The sequence below is a fragment of the Pelodiscus sinensis genome, chromosome 19 (genome assembly GCF_049634645.1).
Source record: "Pelodiscus sinensis isolate JC-2024 chromosome 19, ASM4963464v1, whole genome shotgun sequence".
Classification (NCBI taxonomy): Eukaryota; Metazoa; Chordata; order Testudines; family Trionychidae; genus Pelodiscus; species Pelodiscus sinensis.
The window spans coordinates 19517415-19540988 of NC_134729.1; the positions used below are offsets into that span (position 1 = coordinate 19517415).

A 23574-nucleotide genomic window follows, 5' to 3' on the forward strand; every position below is an offset into this window, starting at 1 on the left:
CTCTCCGACACCCGGAATAAATCAAAATGTAACAGAAGGGTATGTCCTTCCAGGGAGGGGTCAGCAATAGCTGTCTCTAGAGACAAACAGCTGGTCTCCACATCCTAGCTCTGAATTACTTCTGTAACACGAACAGAACGTTTGCCTCATTCCTCACGCGTCACACCGGTCTCGCAGCTCTAACAACCAACTTAGATAGCAGGTTTCGCTGTGTTGGGTGTCGGTTTGTAGTATATGGATGTAATCTTGAAAGTGCAAGCGAACCAATTGCTTGAATTTTTTTTTTACAAGTCCAATTATAGCTTAAACATGACTCTAAACCAGTTCCTTCTTATGCTCTAAGACTACATAACACTAATAAACCTTAAACTATGTTCCACAACTCACCTACGCACACGGGCTTAGACATGTTAGATGGAGTAGGACAGACAGGTGAAATGACATGGCCAGGGTCACACAGGAATTCTGAAATACCGGGAAAGAAAGCCAAGTTACCCAGTTTGTACTGATGCTGTATCCCCACCCCTCTCCACTACAACTTACTTCTGTTGACACTCCAGCAGTTGGCACTGCCAAGTTAATACAGCCATCGGAGGGAGTGTTTTATGCTGTGCATCAGCAGTGAGATGATCGGCTAAATTGTGGCGGTAACTATTTTAGGTCCCAGGTGGAGTTTGTGGGACTGCCAGTAGGGGAAACCTTCTGACCAGGCTCAAGTTTATCTACAGATCACTGAAATATAATGTGTGGTGCTCACCAAGTAACTATGTTTAGAACCTTTTCAGACATCTTTGCCTTGTAACCTATTTCGCAGGCTGCTGAGTTGTGAAGGATGTGTAGAAATCCCTTCTCCCACTAGTGAAATGCACCCCCCTTTAATAAGACATTCACCCCAATGTAACACAGCAACAGCAAAGTTAGATCACAAAATGCAGAAGAATACCACAGCTACCACGCAATTGCCAGGGGAATTCAGCCAAGTCAGCGATAATGGAGTTCAGAATTCGGTCAGGATCCCAGCATTAGACACCCCGTGTTTACAAACAGCCCCACAGGCTAGTCAAGAGCACCCATGGTCAGAAGCTTGAGTTGTGACCCACTGAAAAGACGGCAGGATTCTACTGTTACTACTGGCACTGACAGAACTGGGGACTTCTCCAAGCAAATTAAATGTTGAGGATTAACATGATGCGTTATTATCTTTCCAGACCTGTCATCTAAAAGTTTAAGGCACATCTTGAAGCTGGGATTTCATCACCTAGATCACTGTCAGTTTGCAACCCACAAAAGCATTATCTTGCATAACAGGTTTCAGAGGGTAGCCGGGTTAGGCTGTTCCAGCAAAAACTAGGAGTCTGGTGGCACTTTTAAGACAAACAAATGTATGAGGGCAGGGCTCGATAAATTAGTCAATCTACTCACCCGGGGCAAGAAGATTTTAAGCCGGCATGGTGCCGCATGCGCAGCGTGGTCTGCGAAGGCGCAGCGTGCCAAACCGCGTGGCTGGCGAGTGGCGCTTGCCGATGCTCGTCAAGCCCTGTATCAGGGTATTCGAGCGCTACAACCCACTTCCTCAAATGCCGAAGAGAAAGAGAGGAGGGGAAAGGACACTCCCTGTATCCTTTTTTCCCCCGTCCCCTCTTTCTTTTCCTCGTCAGCATCTGAGGAAGTCAGTTGTAGCTCACGAAAGTTTATGCTCTAATACCCTAATAAATTTGTTAGTCTTAAAAATGCCACCGGACTCCTTGTTTTTGATTTAGTGTCATGTCAGTCAGCCACAATGATTTGCCTCCACGGTCACTGGTCAGCATTACTAATTTTTTTTTTTTTTTTTTTTGGTGCTTCAGGGGGTAGCCGAGTTAGTCTGTTACAGGGAAAAAAACCAACAAATGGTCTGGTAACATTTTATAGACCAACAAAACATGTAGATGGTATCATGAGCTTTTGTGGCTGTGCCCATAAAAGCTCATGATACCATTTACATGTTCTGTTGGTCTATAAAGTGCTACCAGACCATGTGTTAATTTTTTTTTTTAACCTGAATACTAAAAAGCTTCAGTAGGAAAACTACTCAGGAAGAAAAGCTGGACAGCTAGAGACGAAAACATTTTAACTTTATTACATTTCATTTACAAATGCAAAGATACAAAGACAAAAGCCTTCACACAAAAGAAAGGACTGAAAAGGATGTACATTGAGATGAGCTGCTTTTTCACATCATTTCTCAGATTGCACACACATAAAAGCCAACTTCAGTTTTCCACTTTACCTATAGAAAAGCACAATTAAAATATACTTCAATGTTGCAGGGACAATTTCTCCAGGGTTCCTGGGTCACCAAAGCTGTAGCTGAATATAGGATTTGCATATCTCAGTGAAATAATCCACAAGTTATTTTGATAGAAAAGTTTAGCTTGTAAAGAACAGCATATTGGACTGTCTCTGAAAATACATTAATCTAGCAACATTTTCCCCCACACTCGGTGTACGACGTGACGTTGTATTTAGCTGCCAGTCTGTGAGAGAAGCTGCCAGGAGCAGCTGGATTTAACTGTATTGAAATCCAACCTTCCCTTTGTAAGTACTTTCCCATTGCATTTGACTTGCAGTTCTTTTAAAGGAATCCAATCAAAGATAGGCAACCTGGCTTAGGTAAAAACAAAAATGACAACTTCCGATTCCCTCTAAAATAAAACAAATCCTTAATATCTACTGTCCTTTTATTTTGAACGGACTGAAATATAATATCTTTAATTGCTACACTTTATAATGCTGACCAAACAGCACCTGGATGTGTATAATATATTTATACACATATACCGTGTATCATCTAGGTTTGCAAATGCTCATGCCATAAATATGCAGGATCCAGCAAGTAGATAAAGATTTGTTTAAATGAGTCCTATTTCCTTTCAATACTTTGTCCATAAATACTACATAATACTTATTATTTATGTTCTACACTGCAAATAAAGGAAGATTTTTCTATCTGCTTATCTTCCTTGGGTTTGTTTAAATTTTAGGCAAATGATTACCTTTTCCTCTCACTCTTATGACATTATGTAAAGCATAAAGACACTTACTAACAACTAGTTTTCTTTTTCTTCATCACTGAATATCCAGAACGGATTTTAATAAATACATTTCCCCAGTATGGTAAATTGCAAACCAGAGTTAATTTCTATGTCCATGTTATAAGCCCCTAAAATATCTGATGGAAATACTGACACACCATTATTAAAGTGGCAGGAATGCATCCCCTATCCTAGGTTTATAAATAGAAACACGCTGCGTCGTTCTTTTTTCTTAAGCCATAGTATAAAAAGATTGCATTGAATAGTCCACAGGACAAGTACAAACAAACGTTACACTTCATTTGCTGTATAAATACAAAGAGGTCAGAAGGCGGAGTAAGAGGGTGGCTCTGAAAAGAGACACGTTTCTAAAGAAAAGCGGCAGAAGGTACAGGAGCCGTTCCGTAAACTGCTTGGTACTTTGCTTTCCAAAGTGATGCAAGATAGATCAGACGGGCTTCAAACAACCAATGAGCCTCACCCTACAGATTTACTGAAGATTCGTTACAGAGGTAAAAGTCCTGCCATCTGAGGAAACCCACTTCTCTGTCGCTTACTCTCAATCGCAACAATTTAAGCTTTTCAGGAACAACTTGAATCACAGGTTTAGGAAAGAGAAATAAAGGTCACATGAATCTGCACACATCTCAGGCTGGTGTTGGTACAAAGTACAGGAGCAAACTTACATATGGCAAAAAAATGACACTCCCTCAACGGGTAGGACGAACGTCCCTTTCACGCCCTACCTTCCCCATTAACATCTTTTCCTGTAGCTTTATATGTTGATATTGAAAAATCCTGAACAACAATTATGAAAAAAAAATCAAAGGCTCTCTTTCATGTTTACGCTATGACGAGGGCTTGAAGAAAGGAGTTCCCTATCACAGAATTCAAAACGTGTTTTTTCTAAGGCCAGGTCTACACTAGACCCGGAAGGTTAGCTTAAGGTACGCAACTCCCACTACATAAATAATGTAGCTGGAGTCAGCATACCTCAAGCTGATCTTGGGGCCATCTTCATAGTGTTCCATCTACTGTATCAAGCGACTGTGAGAAGTACTAACACTGACTAGAGGCACCCTCAGTGTTCAATTTAGTGGGTCTTAACTAGACCTGGTAAATTGAGTGCCAGACCATCAATCTTCAGCACGTAAGTATAGACATGGCCTAATATATAACTGTTATACAAGATTTTTTTCCCCCAACATTAAACATTCATATGAATAAGTTTTTAAAAAGGCTCATTATAGTCAAGCAACCTGTAGCTGATTCAACTATCATGGCATGTGGCCATTACACGAGGGTGCTCTACGACACAGCATTCTCAAAGCAAGATAACTCACATCAGTGTTCTCCTTTTCCTCCTCTTCAATTAACCTCCAACTTGAAGTGGTAAAAGCTCGAGACATTTAAAATGCTACCGACAAGCATAATGTAGGGAAAAATCCTGCACTTGCGAAGGGGACTCTGTATTCAGAGATGATAAGAAACTTGGCACTTTATAAGGCACAAACGAGGTATCAGCTGCCCCGAAGAGTTTAGGGTGGAAAAAATCCACTAGGCCTTTACCTATTGCTCTTTTCTGGGATTCTAAGATCTGCATTTTCTTCCATACAATAACCAACTGGTTTTGTGGTCTCATCTGCACATATGATTTTAGGAGGCTTGAGAGAGAGAGGGAGAGTGTATCACTCTTGACTCATAAGTGCACAAAGATGAGGCTCAGATACTTTTAATCCGGTAAGGAACAAACTTTCAAGAAGCTAGGAGCAGCAGGGGAGACCTTCGGTTAATATTAGGGATGTAAGCGACTAGTCGACTGCCTAATAAGCATATGATCATCAGGCAGTCGAGTAGTGACTCAGCGAGTCACTTCCCCCCCCACTGCCTCTATCAGAAAAAGGCAGCAAGCCAGGAAGAGGGGAGATGAAGCAGGAACCAGTGCTGGGGGAGCCGGCTTAAAAGCCGGTACCCCTCAGCACCATCTCCGCGAGGGGAGGGGAGGGGAGGAAGAAGGCAGAGGCGTAGCGGGGGGGAGGGAGAGGAGGAGGAGGAGACTGGGTACAAGCCAGGAATCAGCTGTCCTGGCTTGAGCCTGGATGCTGTGCCCCTGCTTTTTAAATTTACACTAGGGGGCTATGCCCCCTGCTTGCTGCACTCACCAACCCCCCTCTTGTGGGGGGTAGGAAACCCCAGCTCTCCCCACCCCGGATACCAGGGAGGACCAGGCTGTGGCCACGCTAACCTAGGTCCCTTCTCCCTCCGCCCTCGCCAGCCCAGGCCCCTCTCCCTCCGTCCTCTGCCATGCAAGTGCAGGCCCCTTCCCCCCCCACCATGAGTCAAGGCCCCTTCTCCCTCCTTGCTAGCCTGGGCCCTTTTTCCTTTCTCTCAACCCTAACTCCCCCACCCCCAGCCACAGCACGCGCCAGGCCCAGCTCTAACTCCGGTGGCTGGGGAGGGACAGAAGTGCCTGCCCATACTGCATGGGGCGCAGTGAGGCGCAGGGGCGCTGCAGCCTGTTGAAGTGAGGAAAGCAGCAGTGCGGGGGGCTGCTGTCCCGACCTCTCCCCCGTGCAGTCCCGCCTGTGCTGATCACTGCCCCAGCCCTGCCCGCAGAGCCCGGGGCTGCCTGTCCGTCCGCTGGGAGCAGAAGGAAGGAGCAGACGTTGGTGAGGCGGCTCGGGGGTGCTCTGGCAGCCGTTGGGGAGGGGGTGAGTCTCCACGGGGGAAGCCAGACTCTGGGCAGTCGGGCACTGTGCTCCAGCTCCCCTAGAGCCTGCTGCTGGCACATAAGCCCGGCTGGGAGTCCTGCTTCTAACGCTCCCCCCTCCTCCCCGCTACTGTCCTGAGTGCCGCAAAATGTCCCCCCGGCCTCTCATGGCTGCGATGTGAGGTCTGCCGGCTACTTTGCCACATTTCTTGGTGTTGAAAACCCTGTGGGGTGAGGGTGAAGGAAAGGGAGCAGGGGCTTGGTTTAAAATAGCAGTTCCACGTGGCGAGGGGAAACCACGAAGTTGAGCTCAAGCTGGAAGAGGGGGAGGGACGAGAGAGGGAGGCGGCAGGTGGGATGCAGGAAAAGTTTTTTTTTTTAAATACAGAGCGAGATTAAAAGCCTGGGGCTCTTAATACATTTAAAAGGCAGAGCCACAGCAGGATTAGCTTCTGGGGCCAGGAGCTTTCCCCCGTTATCGACTAATTAAGTAGTCAATGGAAATTATCTGATTAAATGCAAGAACACATCCCTACTTAATACTGATTGAAACTTAATTTTTGCAGGGCCTAAACCCAATTTAACTGGTGTGCTCAGAATTTATTTTTTTTTCAACTCACCATAATTTGTCTGCCTTAAAATATTCAAGTGAAGGACTTTGCAATGTTCTGCTGGATGTGAGAGGGAGGGGAGGGATTTGAGTCACTTGACCTTTTTCAAACACATCTAGAATTTTGAAAACATATTTAACAGCCAAATGGAAAAATATCATGAGTCAGCCTTTGTCACTCACTCGCTAGCACGTTAAACATCCAACTTGCTCATGCTGCTTCTCACACTTAAGGTTCCAGCCTCATTCTGACTCATCCACCACACAAACCCAAGGAAAATACTACAAAAGATGCCAGGCTTGGTCCCAGTATTGAACAAAAACACAAACAAAGAGCTAAAAGAGCTACCGTAACATGGTCCAAGCACCTCATTCAACCCAGCTGATCTGAGCTCTACACATCAACATGGGAAAACCAGTGTCATGCAGTATCTAGAGGGTTATTATGCATCCACACTTCAAAGAATTTTCATTCTTCATATTGAACCTCATTTTAGACACACGTGCACACGGGGGGCCCACATGGAGACGTACAAAAGCCTTAGACTTCCCTTGCTCCTCGTGAGGAGCTGGCATAATGGTGCCAATGGGGGCGCCCTCGGTGTTTGAGAAATCGAATGCCAAAGGACTGACCTCCCAAACGTCGATCCACAGGTAAATATAAACGTGGACTCAGACCCCAGCATCCGTGTCTGTCCTCCCACTTCTGGGTACTCTAATCGTGTTACATGTGGTCTATCCTACAGCACAGATTCAATTGTTCGATTCTAAGGGTACGTCTAGACGACAGGCTTTTGTCAACAGAAGTTTAGTTGACAGATACTGTCGACAAAGCTTCTGTCGACAAAGAGCGTCTAGACGACATCCAGTTCTGTCGACAAAGCAAGCCGCTTTGTCGACATGACAGTGACAGTGTAGATGCAATAACGCCTTCTGTCAACAGAACTCTGTCGACAAAAGGCGTTATTCCTTGTAGAATGAGGTTACAGCCGTTGACAAAACTGCTGAGTTCTGTCGACATTATGTCGACAGAACTCAGCGGCAGTGTAGACGCAGGTATAGTTTTGTTGACAAAAGTCCACTTTTGTCGACAAAACCCTGTAGTCTGGACACACCCTAAGAGTGGCGACGCAAAAGAGCGGAGAGGATTCTGTCCTGAACATGGCATTTTTAAGCAAATTCACCCTGTTCACAAATACTCTGCTGAGCAGGAGTTGGAGATGCTGGAACTACACCCCCTTCCAACACGCACTGGTCACAAAGTTTGCAGGCCGGATTTTATAGGTATGAAGCAACTTCCCAGCCTGACAAGCCTGCAAGGTGGATGTATGAGTGGGTGGCCTTCTTTAACTCAGTAATAAGCACTCTGTTTTCCAGAGGATTTATGCTAAAGTGCCAGGCTCTGCAGCCCACTCCTGTTTTACAATCAGGCAGTGTAGGAGAGATCTACTTCATGGAGAGGGAGGAATCCCAGCACCCCCGCTCAGAAAAATGCTCTTCTCTGCACAGACAAGTCTAAAATTGCTAGTTGAGAGCGAAGCCATTTGAAACAGATAATTAGCTCCCAGAGTCAGCTGGATTTAGTTTAGATTTCTAAGCTCTTTTAAACAAAACCAGCAGAATCAGTGACTTATAAAGTGCAAACTCATTCCCTCTCCAAGGCAAAGAGCACAGATATTCCTGGACTACAGCTTTCTAACGTTCGAAGGGAGTGTGTTGACAAGCTATGACTATGCACACACTTGGCACCCTCTCATGCACAGCTCCTGCATGTACCACGGTTTGGCCATGTAATCTGGTTTGTGATGAATTTTTGTACCGAGGCCAGTTCATAGAGCTGTCTTCCACTCATTCACGCCCTACGCTGTATGTTTTAACGAAAAGAAAGATTCAACACCCTCAACAAGTTTAAAAAGTAAAAATGTGTAAGTTATGATGAGGGCAGGAAAGCAAAATTAAGAAGTAAAATAGTTAATTAACACTGTCCTCTTCACTTCCCCCGTCATCAGAGTGTGGGAAAATCATTTGAGGTCTCCAGGAACGTACTACTGCTTGCAACATGTACCATGCACGGGCAGCTGTTGAATACGTGGCTATAATGAAAAAACCCCCAACAACCTGCAGTGAGTTGGTTTTCTATATTGTTTAGGGAAAAAGTTGCAGATACAGTAGTAACAGCTTCCTGGTCATTGTTGCTAACTCCAGCAGAGTTAATGATTCATGAGGTGTTTGTTCTTGTTCTAATTATTAAAAGTTTTGCTGCTGTCACATTAGCTACTGTAAGTTCTCATTAGTCAGGACAAGCCAGATCCGTTCACAGTGAAACAGCTTCAGTGTTTTGTGGTGTTCGCCTAGTACTCACTGTTCCTTCCAAAAAAGGATGGAACCCTTTTGAGTGCCAAATGCTTTCACAAAATGACCAATGCAGCTGTGTAATTGGATAAACCAGCCAGTGAAATAGCAGCATCAACAGAGATGTGGTTCCATTTTGGGGGGGGAGGGGTTGTTACATTTTGACACCTCTGCTCTCTTAGATACCTCCCATCTAAGCGTGTCACTACCGGGTGACAATCAGCTTTGTGTTGCATGTGCCCTTGCCTGGTACAGCTGGACATCTCTCAGGGCAGATGCTCCACAGCCAACAGCAGCCAGAACACACAAAAGTGCTTAAGACAATGACTGAGGATCGACCGAGTCTCTGACAACAAATGCAAATCCCCTACAAACAAGGCAATTATGTTTGTACTGCTTAAGAGGGCACATGGTTTCCAGCAGACTGCTGGAGACTGGCTAAGATATCTAGGTTTTACGTTTTGTTTTTACATTGACAATCTCACCACAGTTTCTTCGCTGAACCACAATGCTGCATTAATGCTAGGCCATGTCCCAGATTAAAATGCATTTAACAGAAACCGGGATCTTCAGAGATACAGATTACATCATCTGGCTGCTTCTCCAGCGGGTGGAAACTACAAAACAGAAATGCAACATACATAATTGGCCGCTATTTAATATATAATCGAGGGTTCCAGCAAAAGTCACGCTAAAATTACATCAAATGTACGCACAGCTCTCTCCCTCAAAAGAAGCAATAGTGCAATTAATCTAGTATTAAGGAGATGGCCAGCATTCCCTTCAAAAGAAGAAGTTGGAGCAGAAGTAAATGACATGCACAGAACTGCTCTCGTTAGGGGATTTGCCTTATGAAACGTTGGTGTAATATTTTACGTTAAAAACCTGCTCTGTTTTAATTACTAGCACCCAATTACAGAGTGATTCAAAAGGAAGATTTACAGAGGTACAAATGCAACCAGGACACAGCTCCCACTGACTTTCAATGACAGCTGGGTTACTAATGCCCTTTTGTTCCTTTAAAAATAGCCCCCATAAAAATTTAGCAATAATACTCTGGCTGTAACAGCCTGAGGACAGCAAGAGAGTTGTTACTTGTGATTCATCTTTCCCAAGCTTTTTAAACTATGCCTGCCAGCTTTCCTGAAGTAGATTTTTTCCCTCAGTGTCCACCGGCTGCCCTTCACAAAGCTGAGTGATGTTGCTGCAGATATCACTGAAGCAGTGGTGAGGGTGCTAATTTCTTTCCCGATCCAACACAAAAATAAAAGCCATATACTGGCCACCTAAAGATTGCACACTTACTGGTGTAAAGGCACCTATAGCATGCAGCTGTGAGTAATTCGTAACACATGGCCAGCAGTCACAACTATTCCAGCACTAAGGTCTCCTTACACATGACACTTAGAGCCAATCTGCATTCAGCCCTACACAACAAACTGTTCAATCCTTGATTTCCCTGTGTGGAAGGTATTACGCTGCAGGACCTGAGACACATACCTCTGAGCTAATATTACAGCAGGTGTTGAGCAGGCAAGCTCTTCACTCCACTTGCCTCTAGAAAGCATCCCTACATGCTCGTGAACTAATTTTTTGGTATTGAAAATCAGAGGGATAGAAGATCAGAAGAAAAACCCACCACTCCATTGCGAAGACATTTGCAAACATGACCGTCATTATCCCAGATTACACTACAAGATATGGGCCCCCACGTCACAGTTCTGCTGTACACCAAAACTCTCCCCAGAGCTTTGTAAATTCCTGCAGTGCAAGAGGGGAAAGACACACAATGAACTCCAATAGATTCTAGTTGCATTTGAAATATGAGGACAGATTAGAGATATTCTGTGGCTTTAAACATGCCTCCTTATATTTTTAGCATTATAGGAAGACGTGAATACAGGGCGAATGGTGTGGGAAGTGTATAAGGAGAAATTAAACTGCCACATAGGAAGAACACTTATCAGAAGTCATGTATTATGGACAATTTTCTGGTGCAGTTTTTAAATACACAAGCCCCTGGTTAATATGTTTTTCTGTAATGTGTGAATATAGAGCATTTTCTTCTTTTAAAATAAATCTTATGTCCTTTGATCGTTTTTACTGCCTGGTTTCTATGCAGCCGTCAGCATCCCAATGTACCCTTGATACATCAACCCCAGAAAACACGCAACAATCTCTTGCAAGGGCAGGTAACCGACCTGCACTGTCTGTTAAGTTTCTGCAACCAACAGGGTGCAGGAGAATAGATTTGTCAGGGCACGTCCAAGTCAAAACTTTTACTGGATTGAGCTTCCTCACACAAACTGTAGAACATACATTCGAAGTGCTGGAACAGAGTAGAATGGGCTTTTACAATGTTCAATACAAAATTATTGGCATAATTATCACAATAGAAATACTTTTAATTGTACATGGGACTTTAAGACTCCTCACCATTTGTTGCCTATATTACATGGCTGGATTTGCTGTCCTATAAAAATTGACATACTATGTTTTTGATTCTCACGCTATGCTTATACAACACACTTTTCTGCAGCTACTTTGTGGCAGCCTCATGTTCTATTACTGAATAAAACAGTAAGCATATTTACCCCTTTATGCCTTTATTTTGATAAAATCGGTCAAGCCCACATATAAGGCAATATACACCACAGTTAAAACCACCCCCTCCCACCCACAAAAAAAAATAAATAACACAAATGAATATAGAACTTAATGTAGTGTTTTGTTTTGCAGTATAGAAATTCCACACAATGATTCTGTTTAAAAAGGTAAAAATGATTTATAATACACAGTTTCATAATGTCATCATGGTGCCCGCATAGAAAACTGACATGCAATCCATGCCTACACTGCGCAGTATAAATAGTAAGCAACTAAAAATACAAATAACAGGAACACTACAAATTTTTTTTCTTTTTTAAAAAGAGAACATATACATATAATAAATGCTAATTGCTCTTTCACATTGCCATCACAGTGACAGGGGGTCCGTTTGTCAAAGTAAGAAATGCTCTCACCCTTAAAGCACAGAGTACATTTTAACCTACATATGAGGGAGGGTTTCCTCTTCCATAATGTACACTGAGGTGGTTCCAAATTGAGTAATATCCTAATAAGGGAAGGGAAAGTCTTAAATATCATTCCTACTGAAATAGAGCTTTTAAAAATAACAATTAAAGTGGAATTTAATAAAAAAGAAACCTGAACCAGTTACTACAAACTTAGTGTGGCTCTATTTACCTAGCAGGAAGTTTTAAGCAACCACCTTAGTTCAAAGGCTGTGCGCCAGTATTCTCAGGCACAAGATTTTGTTTTAAAGCAAAACAAAAAATGGTATATAAATTATCAATAGTTTCATCCATAATTAAAAGTCAACATCTTTCTTTCCTTTTTTTTTTTTAAGCAAAGGTTCTCTCTGTACAGGAAAGGTTTTTGCACAGTTAAAGAATGCTGGCAAAGTGTTCACTAACATGCAGAAGCAGTAGTGAGACAGACATGTTTGATGCTGCCTGTGGTCAACCATGCATGCAGCATACAGAACTACCATAACTCGGCCTGTGCAGATCCATTTTTAAAGAGAATGCAGAAGTCAGTACTATATACAATGCCAAAGAGCTTCTCCTGTTCCCTACCCCCAACTCCTAAGCTGCAATAAATAGCAGAAATCCATTTTTCTTTTTAAAATCACAGTATTTTATATATTGAGAGTTTATTCCTATTAATTCTCCAAAGTATCGGCAAATGCAACAGTCTGTCTTGGGAAATTCTTATAAAAACATAGCTATACAGAAATCAATCAGCAGGTATATGTTTGGACGTAACCTTTTGAGACATGAGACTGTTAAAAAACCCCAATTAAATCTAACTTAATGCTTCCAATTTTTTCACTGTATTTTTCGCCCAAGCAATGCCTTTTCTTCCCTCCTCCTCCAAGCATCATCCGTTCCTTTATTCTAATGGTCAATGCTTTTCCACATCTATCACCCTCATCTGCTGGGTAGAAATTGCAAAAGATAACTGTTTAACTTGAAACTGAAATAGAAATCTACTTATGTTCTGAAATCACTGGGGATCAACCCTGTGCTTGCACTTGAAAAGCTTTAAACATTTATTGTTTAAAATAATGTAAACTTATACACCATGGTTTAAAAAAAAAAAATCAGATTTAAAGGGAAAAGGAAAATATACTTCTACTAGAATAAGGGTCAACGGGCCATTCTCCCAGGGAGCGAAGTGCAGAAACTATTGAAACGTTACTGACACTGTACTAAAATAACTGCACAGATTCTCAAAGGGTTAAAAATTAAAGCAGCTAGCCAGCTCCCCACAACAGGGGCTGAAGATATGAAGCATATTCTTTCATACATTGATCATCTCCTCCGACAATGACCGCCTCTTCCTCTCCCCTTGCACCCTCCAGAAAAAAAAAATATTTCTTCTACCTAGGCGATCCCTAATTCCCCCCCCCCCTCCACACACACACACACACACACACACACACACACACACACACACACACACACACACACACACGTTTTATTTTTGACAATTGCATCTAGATGGGTTTATATTTTTTAAATTAAGGCCATTTTAAATGTCTACTTACAAGTCTAATAAACAAGCTCTCCTATATACACATGTAGTTAAAAAAAAAATAGAAGGTAGCATTTAGCGATATCTCCCTGTAAAACTATCCAGTCAGCAGTTTTATTTCCTCTAACTGGATGCTTCACTTTTAAGTGACTCTGGTTTTAAAAAAATAGATCATTACACACAAGGATTCCATGCATAAGAGACATCTGAACAAGAGGTTGATATAGACAAAAATCCAATCAATGAATTAACAGTACTGTCAAGGAGATTAAGTAAACTGCACAAAGTGTACTCAATTCACGCTGTACCTTTGGTGGTTTTGAAGCAAAGAACCTCATATCATCTGTGCCCAAATTACTCACGTTCTTTTAGGGTATCCTCCTGTTTAAAGCTACCTTTTTTAATTGAAAAAGCATTAGCAAATCAATAAGCGGACATTAGGAGTAACATGTAACATCAGGCTTAAATGTTGATGAACATTATAAATGCAGATGCCTTGCTATTATGTGGGGAGGAACCAAAGAAAACCATCCTTTAACAAGAAGCTTACACAAAAGCTAGGAGACAAAAAATAAAAATCCCACATCACTTTTAGTGCAAACGATCAACTAATGGCACAAATACGTGAGCAACACACAACCCCATTATACAGGATCCCAGCAGTAATTCTGCTCAGCAGTGTCTCTATGCATCTTAGGACAGCACCTCACAGATTTCTGGAAGCACACAGAAACCTAGCTATAACTCATTAGAAGTAGCTCACTTTTGCCAGGGACATTTACATTCCTTGCTTTAAAAAAAAGCAAGGAAAACATTTTGGGGGCAGGGTGACTGGGTTTGGGGAATGTTTTTAATAAAAAATATTAAAACTGAAATTAAAAAATAACCTCATACATTTTTTGACCAAATGCAAAACAGGGCAATACAGACTATGTCAAAAGAATAGGATTTGGAGAATAAATAGCATTCTTGAAAGGGGAAAAACAAAAAAGCAAACAAACGAATGTCTTTAAACATAAATTAAGACGGCTTTTTTATTTGAAATTGTATTTATCAAAATATATTTGGATGTTCAGTCCCTGCTGCAGGGAAATATTCTCTCTTAGCAATAATTTCTTCATTAACACATTCAATGTACTACTCAATTTTTTTTCTTAGTACAAGTCAAATGATGTTGATTTTAACTTCTGCTGACAAGAAGGGCCATGTATGTGGGTTCTCTTACTGTGAAGACTACAGAGTAAATAGCACAATATTTTAAGAGTTATATTTCTCAATTACCCTAAGTGCATTGAGCTCTTGGTAAACAGCTAAGCATATTTCTCAGATCTGTAAAAAGGTGACCTAGTGCCAGGGAGTCAGGACTCATTGTAGGCCAATATCAGGCATTACATTTAAGTGAAATCACCATTCTAGAATCAGCGAGGTTTTTTTTAAATCATTCATCATTCTGTTACACTGTACCAGAGAATACTAGCTGTGACTAACAGAAGTAGTCTGAAATTAAGAGCCGTAGCATGTTCAAGGATACAGCGCATTTCACTATTAGCATGTCATTCTTCCTAGAGTGACAGAAGGAATATCAGACTCATAGAAACACAGAGCTGGAAGAGACCTAGAGAAGTCATCGAGTCCAGCCTTCTGTGCTGAGACAGGACTAAGTAAACCTAGAACAACCCTGACAGGTGTTTGTCCAAACTGTTCTTAAAAGCCTTCAATGACGGGGATTCCACAAACTCACTTGGAAATCTATTGTAGAGACTAACTGCTCTTATAGCGAGACATTTTTCTTGGAACCAATCTAAATCTCCCTTGCTGAAGATTAAACACGTTATTTTTTGTCCTAACTATAGAGGACAACACCCTCCTCTTCATAGCAGCCCTTAATATATTTCAAGACTATCGGGTCCTTTGAGTCTTCACAAGAATGAACATGCCCAGTTTATCTACCCTTTCCTCACAGATCAAATTTTCTAAATTTTATCATTTTTACTCTCCGGCTGGACTCTCCAATTTATCCACATCCTTCCTAACATGTGGCACCCAGAATTGGATACAGTACTCAGCTGAGGCCTTCCTAGTGCCAAATAAGTGTGAAAATTAATACACCCCAAGATTTTAGCTTTGTTCACAATTGCCTCACACGGCTGACTCATTCAGCTTGAGATCCACTATATCCCGCTATGATCCTTCTCAGCTCTACTACTGCTTCACTAGTTCTTCCCCACTTTGTAGTTGGGCCACTGATTTTTCCTTTCTAAATGTAATATTTTGCATTTCTCTATACTGAATTGAATCTTGTTGATTTCAGACTGATCCTCTATTTTATCAAGGTCGAAACCCGTTCCTTAAAGTGCTTGTAATCCCACCCCACTTGGTATCATCCACAAATTTTATAAGCATCCTCTCCACTCCGTTATCCAACCAATAAATGAAATATTGAATAGTGCTGGATCCAGGACTAACTCCTTAGGACCCTACTGGAGATGCCCCCTCAGTGTGACAGTGAAATATGGATAACTATGCTTTGTGTATGGGGTTTCAATCAGTTGTGCACCCACCTTTTCGTAATTTCATCTAGGCCACATTTCACTAATTTGCTTAAGAGAATATCATGTAGGAATAAGTCAAGAAACTCAGTGAAATCAAGATCCATCACTCTACATCTTCATCCCCTTATCCATTAGGCCAATAACCATGTCAAAGATATGTATGTTCCTATTAGCCTAATGTGAATATATAAAATAGCAAACACTGGACAGTCTTGCCCTGGGTTTGCTTACTTCTGGTCAGCATCTGCTTCAAATTCTAGTATTATGCAGAGTGCTTCGCTTGGCCCTACATAGTTTAGCTACTTTTCTAATATCCAAATACTTAAATAAAAATGCATAAATAACAGTAACAGAATATTTAATAGGCAACAAATAAAAAAAAAATCATAAAAATAGATGCTCATTTTTGGGCTAGGTATTGCTACACAACGGCCCTTCTTGTTACTCATGAATTTCACACAAGTAGAATTTAAAAATGAAATTCTCTGCAACTTAGCCACCAATATTCCGTTAGTAGCTTCCAAAGGCTCTACCTTCTCCTTCACACTCACCAGGTAATGAATTATAGTACTTTTTTGTGTGCTCAGAAATTGAAAAACAAGAAAGGCTCTGGAATAGTGTTTAGAGTTGATTTTTTTGGATCACCAGCTACCAAGAGCCCAAGGAGGTGCCAGGCCGCTTTCCTGCTTTGCAAAGTACACAAGTTTGCTCAGGGCATACAAACAGGCAGTAGGTGCTGGACAACAGTCAAGGAAACAAACCTGAAAACAAATGTGGCAGATCAATCAAGGGAGAAGCATTTTACTCTACAAAGCAACTGTCACAAAGTAGTCTGGGAGAGTCAAAATTACACACCTCCCTCCTTTTCAGAGAGGGCGGCCATACAGGCATTTTGCTTTAGCATTAATGAGAGGTCAGTAGTCTAGAGTTTCCCCTCAGTCTCGCAAGGAAATGGCTGTTGTTCAGTTACAGAAGCAGCCAAGGATCAAATGCTAATGATGTGGTATTTTACACATAGAATTTCTTCACCCTTGCTTCTGAACCGTTATCACCTATCCAGAAACACCCTCTTCTAGTGCAAAGGATAAACTGACCACCTTTTGCTGCAACTTTGCTGGTGGGTTTGGAGGGGAGAAGGCTGATGCAAACTCCTTACTCGTTTAATGGCAATGAGTCAATAAGGGATAAAATATGGCGCACCAGGGAATGGGGGTTTGCAGCACTGCAAGCTTAGAACAACAAGCTTTACTCATTGTACATGACAGAGCTACCGCTCTCAGGAACTTGAATCTGACATGACTGACCCATTGGACTCCTCAGTTCGGTAGGGCTCCAGGAACTAGTTTCATTCCCAGGCTCATGGTGTCCTCGCTCTACAGCCGGTCCATCCTGAAAGTGTCCTCTGTGGCGGGATCGGTGAGGACCATATCTGGGTCATTAAGCATGTGCAGTCCATCCAGGGTTAAAGGGTCAATTTTGAGTTCATCCAGAGGGAACTGGGAATCCGAATCAAAGCTGACATCTCCGACACCTGCCAAAGAGTTGGTCAGTTCCTTTGATAAGCTGGGAGGAGATTCTCCTGTGACTAGAGTGAAGAGGAGGGGAGACAGGCCTTAGAATTGTTGCTCCATGACCAAAACATGCACTTCTTTGCACAATCTTCTAGCTAAAGATAAGCAATGAAACCGCTTGCATGAAGATCAGTGGGGTTTACCGGATGAGCAAGAATAAATCGGGATGGGGTGGGGAGGGTGGGGGGGATGTTCCAACCCTACATTGTAGGTTTGTCAAAGTGCATCACAACAATTATCGTATTTTAGCACATATAACCCGTGGGTTATGTGTGTTTTTACAAACCCTGCACCCGCCCCTGCGGGGCATACTCTGGTGCGGGGTATACAATATTTTTTTTTTACTCATCTGGTGAATTCCTGCGCAGCCGCCAGCCTCCAGGCAGGGGAGCGCTCATCCCCCTGGTTCCTGTGCAGCCGCAGGAACCAGGGGGATGAAAGCTTCCCTGCCTGGAGGCTGGCGGCTGCGCAGGAACCGAGGCGTTTAGGCTGGCTAATTCCCACTCCCCCTCCTCCCGCACTGTAAATTAGCTAATATACCCCGGCACAGTTTGAAAGAAAAGTCTTGTATACACTGTGGGTTATACTCGTGCGCGGGGTATACAAGATTTTTTTTTTTTACTCAATTCGGAAAAACCGCAGGGTATATTCGCTAAAATACGGTAAATTGAAGGGCTTTACAACATCATAGGCAAAACCCAAGGTAGGTCCCCATGTGCCTTACCTGTGAGGATGATATTGGGGATGTTTCCATGGCTGGCGTAGTTCAGCTGCTGCGAGTCCTGCAAGTTGCCATGGCTCCCGGTAAGTCCCATCATGGCTGCCTGGGAGTAGTTAAGGGTGGAGCAGGGGCTGTACAGGCTGTTGGAACTAATGGCGTTTTCTATCATATTAAACTGCTCAAGCTGAAGACCAAGGCACAAAAGAAGAGTTACTTCTAAGCCAGCAGGAAACACAGTGAAGCAATTTACAAAACTCTGGGTGGGGAGAGAACATTTCAAAAGGGCAGGCAAACAAATTCATCTTTAGGTTTGGTAGATCAGAACATGGTCCCGTTTCTACCTAGCTTTGCAGAATCGTTTATTGCCAAATTCAGCTCTTATATCAAATCCAATTGCTGCCTACTAGATCCTACCAGGCTGTCAAGCCTTAGAAATAAAGAAAGAAAACAATACTTTTTTAAAAAATGAAAAAACAAAAACAAACTAAAGCAATATGATGGATGCTATTAAAGCCAACTATCTGCCTGCCTCAGTGAAATGGCTTTGGATCAGTACTGCATTTTTCTCAACTACACTGGCACATGTCACAGCTGAAGCAGGGGCTCCAGTGGGTGGCTGGTTTGTCAAAGGCATGGAGGTCTGCTTGTTAAATTTTGGGATCCCACACAGCTTGGCTGCAAATTATATATACATGTATTTGTTGCCACCCACAAAGCGAGATCTTCCAAAAATGGGACCATTGTCAAGGAAGGGGTTTTTTTTGGTAATCTAATAGCCTTGGCAGAGTCCCTTTACCTGCTGAAATGCTGAAGGGGAACAAAATAAAATGAAATACAGTGCAATTACAAACAAAAACAGAAGTAGTAAGATATGGACAGAAATGTGCTCTTTAGAGTAGCCATAAACTGAATTCTACGTATTAATTTTAATTTCAGAATGGCCAAAATATAGTCAAGATCTGAGATGAATTTGCTCACCTGATGGGATAGGGCATTAGCCTGCCTAGCTGTCATCTGCTGATCATAATAGGAGTCACCAAATACACTCCCCAGAATGGAAGAATGCTGAAAACAAAACAGAGTCTTTATGTTGTGAAAGTCACACAAATAGTTAGGCGTACCCAAGAAGTGTGAGTGACTGAACTCTTCCAACTGAATGGTACCAAATCTGATCAAGAAATGCCATTCATTATTAAGGAAAACTAATAAAGAACAAAATAAAATACAGGATTTCCCCTCCAAAACAAGAGTCCATCTGTATCACCACTTTTCATTAAGGACAAGAAACATAGAATCTAGGGAACTCTAAACTTTCTCCAGGAGGGGACATAAAGAAACTCCTGCTTTATAACAGGAGTTATGCAAATACACTGACAAACACTCTCCAATTTTTGCACAAAAGACAAACATTTTTCCACAAAAAGAGTAAAAACTACAAATACAGCTAAGGCAGCAAAGTGTACGTTGCAAATGACAGATAATGCAGTTCTTCTGTCATCAACATGCCATTGATGGATGGCTGGTTTACCCATCTCCCTCACCTAGTATTTACAAAATGAGCAGTGTAATTAGAATAAGGTGCCACAGTGAACTCCGATTTACAATATCAAGTGCAAGAGCAAATCAGAAGAGTTACTAAAATGCCTGGGTATCAAATGTGCTTTTAGCAGTACCAAGAGAAAGTAAATTTGGAGGAATTCTAACCATAATGAGTTCCGTCTTTCTCTTCTATTAAAATATCCATCTATCAGTAATTCTGAACATGACCAATAACACTGTGTCATGTTTTATTTTTAAATACTATCCAACTCTCAAATTCTATTTACCTAAACCACTGCTGGCTATAATAGAAAGCACAGATACACTGCTCTCTTGAAATTCAAACTTTGCAGATTTTAGTTGAAATCTAGTCCCCAACACAAGCAGTATACTTACACAGAACGTACTTGGAAAATCTGTCACATATTTATGTATGTTTTCATTTTTTAAATGTCTTGCATAATATTTTCCAGCAATTTTAATTCATGAAATTCAACCACAAGGTTAAGAGACAAATAATTTTTCCCCACAAAGTTGAATGACATAAGAAATTTTAAGCAAAAGCCTAATTAGCAAGTATATAATTACACCAATTCATACAACTAGGGACATTAACATGGCAAAGTTGCAAAATACTCAAAAGCACAGGATGAAGTCCACAACAGTGAACATAAAATCAATTTAGCAGACAACAGTTAAGGTAACCAATAGTAAAAGCTCAGATGAAATACTTTTCCTTATGGCACTGATCATTTGTGTGTGTGTTTGAATTATTTCATATATACACACACACACAAATGTACAATCAGCATGAAAGAGGAGAGACGATGGTTATCTGTTCTTTTCAGCAAGCCTTCCAACAGTCCTTTGTAAAAAGAAGCCATCAGTAAGCAAAAAAGACTTTCTACCATGAGGCAGAAGCTTCCAGGGCTGTTCTGCTGTACGGAGACTCTTGAACTACTGTGGCATGAGTGGAGGAATTCATAGCCTGTTTACTAACAGCCTTGAGGAAAGCCCAGCAGGGACTCAGTGTGGCTTTGTATAGGGCACATAGTCAATCCGTTTGGTAAACAGATCCTATTTGCAACACGTCTGTTCTTAATAATACTGTGAACCCCATGCCATTGTGTGCAGGAGGGCAGAGGGCATAGTTTGAGTGCATTCCGATAACAGTTTGGAACTCCTGAGTTGCCATCATTCCACCTGATTCCAACAGAATGCTGGAAAGTGGTGAAAGCTTGCAACATCCTCAGAGCAGCGTTTCTCAACTTTTTTTTATAAAGTACCCCTTTAAAAAAAATGTAAGTACCCCCAGTACCTACAGTTTTCAGACACACACAATTTCTTTTTTCTACCATTGCAAAACATTTGTTTAAACAATTTAATCGTAGCCAGGCGGGCGATTAAATTTTTGGGTGTAGAAAGGACAAAAATAAAGCAGCGCTGTAAAACGTAAAACAAAAATTCAGTTTTTCCAAATTTCAGTTGTGTGGACGTACCCCCCAGACTTCTCTCAAGTACCCCTAAGGGTACTCGTACCACTGGTTGAGAAACACTGACAAGGCTTATGTCTAGACTGCACTGGAACGGAGTCTCCCAGGCCAGGTAGACAGGCTAGCCCTAGCAGGTCTTGCGCTAATGCACTAGGAGCTTGGATGGCATGGCTTGGGCTCTCAAACCTAGGGGGGCTTAAAGGCCCACACAATAACACCCACACTGCTATTTTTAATGTGCTAGCGGGACTTAGGGATATGATAGTGTATCTGGTTAAATGAGCAACTGATAAGCCGATGCCCAGCAGCTACACACAACCACCTTTCCCTCTCCCCGCTGTGGCTCAGAGTAAATTTTATTTTTATTTATTTATCTATAGGTAAATTTTACTGATCCTGTTATTGCGGAGCCACAGAGGGAGTAGTTGCTGGGACCCAGCACGAGCTGGGACTGAGCCCTCTTGCCTGCCTACCTGCTCCCAAGCTCCTGTCAATGCAGAGCTGCAGCGGTTAACTGTGTAACTGACAAAATATTTGTCGGCTCCATAATTACCGGATTAAACGCTTCTTAACATCCCCAGCTGGAGTCTGTCTACACAGGCTGTGGGGCCCCCTGTAGATATACCCCAAGGTTCTATGTACCAAACTGTGATCAATCAAGTCAGAAAATATGCTGATGCTCGGCAAATCTTGTCTGGCAGGGAAGATTGCACAGGCTCCTGTCACTCTAAGAAAGGGCTTGGCTATTAAATGAAGCGAGGAATCTTCTCCTTAACACCGGCTCAACAAAGAACAGGATTTCACAGCAAAAACCAGGGTTCCTTCACCCAACAGGCTCACTCTTCATGTTTTACATTTGAATGAGATGACTGAAACACTCTCTAGAATTCTTCAACTAAATTACAATTGCATCAAAGTGAAAAAGAAAAGCACTTTGTCTTCTACATAACATGTTTTGCCAGAATTGTATCCTGCATGTTAAGCAAGGAGTTTCTTTGCCAGTAACTTACTGACTCCCACTGTTCATTTAGAAGACATGACTGCCTTGTCCCCAATACAAACACTAACCTCAACAGTGCTTTGTATCTCTCCAATATCACTGGAATGAGTGGGGGCAACAAGTCAGTAACCAGATATTGGCAAGAGTGAGAGCCTAGCCACAGAAAAGCAAAACATTACAACAAAGCATCATTGTTTTAAGAAGGTTACGTTTACATTTTCTTCCTTAAAACTATTCAAGTTACACTTGTGGCACAAATGCACTTTGCTCTATAATTACTCTAACAGCTACTCACCAAAATTCAAAACTACCCCAACCAGTCACATATCTGCAACAACTAAATGTACAACTTAACACAGACAAACCAGTCAGGACTGGCCAACTTCACCCTAACAAAGGATAAATCTCAGCATTTCAGCAAGATAGCAGCACTATTATTTGTTGCTGAAACAAAAAATCTTCCTTGTTTCTTAATCACCATTTGTCTACACTTCTTAGCACATCAACTTCTAGCTTTAGCCTCAGAAAACTGTAACCTCACTATGAACATCTAAAGCCAGTCAGGAATTGTCATTAGAAATACAGCTGACATGCAGCAGTCCCAAACAGAACCTACACATGACCCTTCTTCTGCCATTTATACGAAGGCTTTTCAAAAATATGAAAGAAGGAAAGAAGGTCCTTGCTTTAGTACGATTTTCAAAACTCCTTTACTAGAAGCAGCTTGAAGCTTAACATGAAAAGAAATGAACTGGACAAAACCTGAATGTGTTAGCCCCCATTTCTCACCAAGTGTTCTGAACAAATCACAGAAACCCAAGTTACATTAATTTTTTCTTGAGACTCCTAAACTACTTAACTTTATGAGTGGTAAAGTTCCCTAAAGAAATCAACCAGATAATTCACTACTTCAAACACATCAGGGTCCAAAAATAATTTGTATTTCAGACCAGCTGACATCTCACTAACCCACCTTCCTACAGAAATAGTGTAAAAGATCTGTTTTGTCAACAGTACATCTTCCTTGGTTAATGACATGGTGACTAGAAAAACCTACCTTAAATCATTGTCTAAAATAACACACCATATTTTCCAAGCATTCGGCCATTCTATAAAAAAATAACTTTATATCTAACTGGGACAATGATGTTGAGGAAAAAAAATCAAGTAATATAAACAAAGCCAGTGTTAATGAAGAGCCATGCAAACACAAGCTGAGAACCACAAGCAGAGCTTTTCAATTTTTGTTGTAACGGAAAGCCCTTATATAGGTCAGAAATGAGCATCTGGAACTCAAGAGATTAGCAAATAGATTTGGGGGTGGGGAAGTTGAGGAATAATTCCAGTTGCATG

The 23574-nt window shown here is 41.7% G+C and overlaps 1 protein-coding gene across 8 annotated transcripts in view; it reads right to left on the reverse strand.

The window, feature by feature from the left end:
- Positions 1-2093: 2093 nt before the first annotated feature.
- Positions 2094-23574, reverse strand: part of CRTC1 (CREB regulated transcription coactivator 1) — an 81136-nt gene continuing 59655 nt past the window's right edge. For all 8 annotated transcript variants that reach the window (XM_075902878.1, XM_075902876.1, XM_075902875.1 and 5 more), the window contains 3 exons: positions 19168-19254; positions 18193-18373; positions 2094-17482 (listed from right to left, as the gene is read on the reverse strand). In XM_075902878.1, the coding sequence (XP_075758993.1) occupies positions 17271-17482; positions 18193-18373; positions 19168-19254 (480 nt within the window). In that variant the 3' untranslated portion in view covers positions 2094-17270. The remainder of the gene's footprint in view (positions 17483-18192; positions 18374-19167; positions 19255-23574) is intronic.